Source organism: Helicoverpa zea, chromosome 28 (genome assembly GCF_022581195.2).
Source record: "Helicoverpa zea isolate HzStark_Cry1AcR chromosome 28, ilHelZeax1.1, whole genome shotgun sequence".
NCBI classification, from domain to species: Eukaryota; Metazoa; Arthropoda; class Insecta; order Lepidoptera; family Noctuidae; genus Helicoverpa; species Helicoverpa zea.
The window spans coordinates 2,019,327-2,025,326 of NC_061479.1; the positions used below are offsets into that span (position 1 = coordinate 2,019,327).

Below are 6,000 nucleotides of genomic sequence, written 5' to 3' on the forward strand. Positions count from 1 at the left end.
CTGAACATAGACATGTAAAAACCTTAGAAGTAGGAGGTGGGCATAGGATACGTTTTATCCCCATTGGAATACGGGAAGTATTTCTCTGGAGACATAGATGAAACTGCGGATTGAAGCTAATACTTTAACCAAATAAATCTCCATTTATTTCCAGTCCTCCAATACGGTTTTGTCACTCTCTTCGTGGCGGCGTTTCCCCTGGCACCACTCTTTGCTCTCCTGAACAACATTGCTGAAATACGCCTGGATGCTTACAAAATGGTCACTCAAGCAAGAAGGCCGCTTGCTGAAAGAGTAGAGGATATTGGCGCTTGGTAAGTACTTCTTCATCAGGCTTTTTTATTGTCCTACTGTAGAGTACAGGCCGTGTTTTGAAAGCCAAGTTAAATTGTCCCGGCAGTTATTTAATTAATGTCTTTTTCAGTCGATATGGGTAGTCTTGTTGCTCAAGGTATACTTAGGAAGTAAATAATAAATAACTTACAAACTTATATTGGAATTTGCCTAATAGCCTTAAAATTATGATTTATTTCAGTAGCTCCTTGATAAAAGTTATTGTGAGACAAATTATAAAAACTTGTCTTTTTTTTTCAGGTATGGGATTCTAAAAGGGATTACATATGCAGCTGTCGTCTCAAATGTAAGTACATAGATACATAACCATTGTATTAAAATGATTGAAACCAGTATTTAAGTCCGAAAAAGTCAGAAGCCTGAAAGTCTGATAACCAGTCATACCTACATAGTAGTAGGTATCAAATTGCCCGGGTAACGGGGTTGAGAGGCACTCACTAAAAGTAGCTCGTTGATACTCAGCTGCATCCTATTAGACTGGAAGCCGACCCCAACATAGTTGGGAAAATTTAACGCAGATGATGACTTGATTTTTCTTCTTTCTCCTTTCAGGCGTTCGTGATAGCATATACCAGCGATTTTATACCGCGTATGGTGTACAAATATGTTTACTCACCGGATAACACGTTAGCTGGGTACATCGATCATTCATTATCATGTAAGTTAAACTTGGTTAAATATTTCTTCTTTTGATAAACTGCAGGTCTGATTACCATTATGCTAAATAACTTCTATTTTGCGAGAGTGAGGTTTCAGAATTGCAAAGTTGGAAAAAAACAATAGAATCTTTCCTCTTCTCTTCTTGTCCCATCTAAAGGTTCTTCAAAAGGGTCTTCAAAAATCGCTCCCAGCGAAAAGATTGCTAATTCTGTCACTTTAAGTGTAGTTTATAAAGCATACTATATCTATCTACTGGTTATATACCTAGTATACAAAAAAACTACCAGCCGTCAGTAGAACGAAGCATTTCTTTCATCAGAAGGTTGCGTGTTCATATCACGTCGGGGTCACCAATTTAGATGGTGGGGGTGTCGTGTCCAGAGATAAGTAAATAAATCGAATACTATAGTTCGGCCATTCAGAGAATGCGTTCCTGACACGTCGCGATTGAACTGACGACGTAACTTTGCAATGGCGTTGCAGTTACGATAAAAATATTTTTGCTGGTTGTTTACCGTTTTAACAATTGAGGAGCATTAAAACAACATTATTATATCAATAATCAATGAATGTTATTACGTCGTCAGTTCAATCGCGACGTGTCAGGAACGCATTCTCTGAATGGCCGAACTATAATTAATACACTTTTATTTTCTGACTCCAGATAGGTTACATACGATTTGGTACAATATTTAGTAGCGTGCGTTGGTAGTGCGATATACGGGACAACTGGGGAGGCGAACACAATGCAAGTACAGTATGAACAATATTGATGCGTCAACAATTAGTGTAGGTCCCACTACAAGCACTTGCACTAAGCGCTACTAATTTTCTTCTTAATGTGCTGAGATAAACTACCAGCCATAAGCAGAAGGAATCGTTCTTGTTTAAGCATAGGAACCGGCTAAAATAGGACTCTGTAACAACCATCTATCAGGAAAGATTTACTTGTTTGGTTTTGGCCCTGTAACCACCTTAATTCTTATCACCCCCGTCTAGTATTCAACACATCAGACTACCGCGAAGACTGGGGTGCTGATGAGAACGAGGAAGACCCCCCAGTGTGCGCGTACCGTGGCTACAGGAACCCCCCTGATCATGCTGACCCTTATGGCTTGTCTCCTCATTACTGGCATGTGTTTGCTGCTAGACTGGCTTTTGTGGTTGTTTTTGAGGTAAGCATAAGGTAGATTCATCATTGTTCTACTGCGGGGCATAGCATCTTCTCACACAGAGAAGGATTGAGCGTTAATCAACAGGTGCGAGATAAAGATAGTGTATTTGTAAAACACGGGTATACAGAACAAAATACATAGTTATACATACATAATTATGTATTAGGTAATGCAAGGGGGTTAAAGAAATACAATGTCCTTCATGTTTTGCCGTTAGTAACAGTATACAAATTTTGCCATTACATTTTAATTAAGGTGGATTTTTCCTTTACCTTCATTGAGTTAAATTAATGCCCAAGATACACTTAGAAAAATGGGGTCTTCATGTAGACCGAAAACCGAACACAAAAAAAATGGCGTCATAGTCGTTATTAACCTTGGCGGCTGTTCTCACATAAGGAGATCAGCCAAATCCACAGGACATATTATAGTGCACGCACATGTGCTTGGACACTGGTGCGGTCACTATTCCTTCACTATCATAGCGCGATGGGACAACTTTCCGACAGAGTCTAGGCAAAAGACCGACATTAACATGCTCTCCGATCACAACATACTTTGGCTAAAATGCTAGGCAAATTATATCTTTCTTTCTTTCCTTCACAGCACGTGGTATTCGGCCTAACAGGCCTGATGCAACTCTTCATTCCTGACGTACCAAGTGAGCTGAGGACACAAATGCAGAGAGAAGCCTTGCTGGCTAAGGAAGCTAAGTATGAACATGGAAGAAGACGACTGTCTACTGAGTATAGACAGCTTATTACTCAGAAGAGTGAAAGTGGACCAGGTAAGGACATTTTATTGATTGGAGAACTTCACTCAAGTTTTGAAGATACAAAAATATTGAACTATTTACGTATTGGCTGAGCGGATTTTGATAAAACATGTGTAAGAATCAACGCTGGAACACTAGGTACTGATCAACTAAAATTCATACTAAAATCGGTTCATCTATTTAAGATCTACGTGCTACACACATGGCGTTCAAACTTATACACACCATTTTTTTTGCCGCCACGCGGGATTTTGCGGGTTCGATTTGGGAATCGGGATTCGGGCCGAAAAAGTTTCAGAGGTTCCGAGAAACGTTCATAAAGTAGCTCAGAATTGAAAAGGTGCTTCTACACGGTGCATGTATCTAGATCAAGGTAACGTGCGCAAGTGACAAGAGCACGCGGGTGGGTATTTTGCTTTGGTACATGCGCGAGTCGCTGGACCCGCACGTTTGTAAAATTCATGTAACCTGCGCATGTGCCTCAACATGCGCAAACTACTTGCGCCGTGTAGATGCATCCATAATTAAAAAGCAAAGCATAGGTATGATACTATGAAGCAGGGATATGATGACTTAATAATAATTGTGTTGCATAGTTCCGGAGCGCGGCGTGGGCGGCGCGTGGCTGCGGCGCACATCACGCGCGTCCGACACGCTCGACGCGCACGTCGCCGTCGCACAACGACCCGTATCGCCTCATATCACGCACTGACATTAACTTATATACGGGCTATATTTAAATATAGGCTATATAGGATACCTCTCTTTACTTTTAACAAAGAAAAATTACTCAGACAGATGAAAAATTATGTCTCTTTGTAAAAGTTTGCAAAAGTCACGTTTAACGAAATGGGAACATGATAGGGCCATATTATGCGCGTATGCTCGAAATTTTGTTGCGAGAACTGTTGTAAAATAAAAGAAAACATACATACGTGTCTAATACAACACAACAGTGTAAAAATTAAAAATACAGACTTTTTTGTCGAGATATCCTATTCTTGAGTAAATGACATGAAATGTATATTAAATGATTTACATGAAATATTTAAATAAAAAATTTTGTAAAGACCAAGTTCACTGCTAACGTCCGTTTTTTAAAAAACAATTATTTGCTTTAAAAATTGATACTCAACAGTTGTGTTAAGAAAATTGACGCTAACTTTGTCCGTGGCATAGGCCCCCAGTAGCTGAAATCCCCGAAAATTGCTTTTAATTAACCGAATCGGGGGCTTCGACTACGAGTGCTTCGGCCACCGGTGAACTTGAGTCTTAGTGAAAATGTGTGAAAAATATGGAATAGTTGTTAAGAATAAAATGAAAAACCGCATTTAAATAAATCTGTATCGAGTTACTATTATTGACTTATTATAGTTGGTAGGGACGTAGTGGGGTATCAGAGATTTAATACAAGGCACTTTTGAGGGTCCAATTACCTAGTAGGATAGTATGACTATATCATTGTTAAATTAAAAATATACATATATGCCTAAATATAACAAAATGTAACTACCAAAAATATTGTCCTTATTGTTATTATTATATTGTTTTTTAATTTCTTAAAATCTTACTTATGAACAATATCGGATAAGGATAATTTTCAAATAATATTTTATGGATCAAAAAATTATTATCATGATTTCATATTTGGATGTCGATTTGAAAAAGAAAATACCTAATTATGTAAAAAGTTTGCACACTGTAAGGTCATACTAGCCTGAATTTATTTATTATTAAATTAAATAAACTTAAGTAAAGTAGGTAATTTAAGCTCGAAGCCAAAGTTAATGCAAAAAAAGTTAATAAAATATTGTTTAACTTTTGAAACCTAACTAATGCGAAATGCTTAAGTTAAACAAAATTATTTTATTTTTAATATATTTTTAGACATTAATTTTGGCTTCAATAATTAGTTATTAAGGTGAGACAAAAATAATTTCGGTGACATATTGAATGTGCACATTGGCTCTACCTAGCGGCATAAATACGAATCTGTATCATTTATATTACATGCGAATTGTAGGTAAATCATTTTTTTATGAAGGATGTTATTTAATATGTATCGGAATAATTGCACTTAAGGCCATTTTAATCGACAGCATAAACATCTGTCTTTCTTAAAACAACTGTTTATTCATAGTTCATATTGAACAGTTTGTTTTAAGAAAACTGACTTTTATGCCTTGGATAATTTATCCGAACCATCCATACAGGGAAAACATGGCGAACTTTGAAATTTTATTGTTATTATATTTTAAACGATCTCACCAATTTTCAGGCTGTTGTGAATTAATGTAGCTTCAAATGTCTATATTGACTGGACTGGAAATGAAATGTGTTTTCAGAAACGAAAATTATCATTGTCAAATCACACTGAAATATTCTGACTTAGGTACTTAAGAAATAATTTATCAAGTGAATGTCCCAAATATATGTGATATTAGTTATTTCAGTAAGCAGTAAGAGAATCTCTACTTAAGTATAGATTTATTGTTAATCTTTCTGTGGGCGAATACTCAATTCTTTATTAAATTATATTGTTTCCAATTTGTCGTTTTTATTCAGATCATCATGTGTGTCGATGAACTTGGTCCGTTGCCTGATGATGTCCTCCTAGCCGAATATCGACTACGGCTTCTGTACTCGTGTAAGGAGATTAGCCAACTGCGCAGGACATATTATAGTGCACAAGCATTTGCGCAGACACAGGTGCACTCACTATTCCTTCAGTCTCATATCCCGATGGGACGGTAATCCGACACCTCCGGACCGGAGAGAGGGGTCGGCTTCCAGTCTAACCGGATGTAGCTGAGTACCAGGTTCGTTCTGTCCAGGTGTGTAATGTCAGTACATTGGAACACAACAATTACTAATTGTAAATTCTTACAAATACACTCAAATTAGTCATTGTTGTACATTTTCCTACAAGGAAATATCGTTACAGAATATATTTCAACGTATGGAAACAATATCTTACTACAAGTAAGTAATTTTTGGCCCTCTGAAAGCCTAAAAACTGTTTCATACTCATCATCA

The 6,000-nt window shown here is 37.2% G+C and overlaps 1 protein-coding gene across 5 annotated transcripts in view; it reads left to right on the top strand.

The window, feature by feature from the left end:
- Positions 1-5,511, top strand: part of LOC124643721 (anoctamin-4) — a 53,658-nt gene extending 48,147 nt beyond the window's left edge. For all 5 annotated transcript variants that reach the window (XM_047182772.1, XM_047182773.1, XM_047182775.1 and 2 more), the window contains 6 exons: positions 155-314; positions 595-640; positions 907-1,012; positions 2,014-2,189; positions 2,796-2,976; positions 3,561-5,511. In XM_047182772.1, the coding sequence (XP_047038728.1) occupies positions 155-314; positions 595-640; positions 907-1,012; positions 2,014-2,189; positions 2,796-2,976; positions 3,561-3,676 (785 nt within the window). In that variant the 3' untranslated portion in view covers positions 3,677-5,511. The remainder of the gene's footprint in view (positions 1-154; positions 315-594; positions 641-906; positions 1,013-2,013; positions 2,190-2,795; positions 2,977-3,560) is intronic.
- The last annotated feature ends 489 nt before the right edge of the window (positions 5,512-6,000 follow it).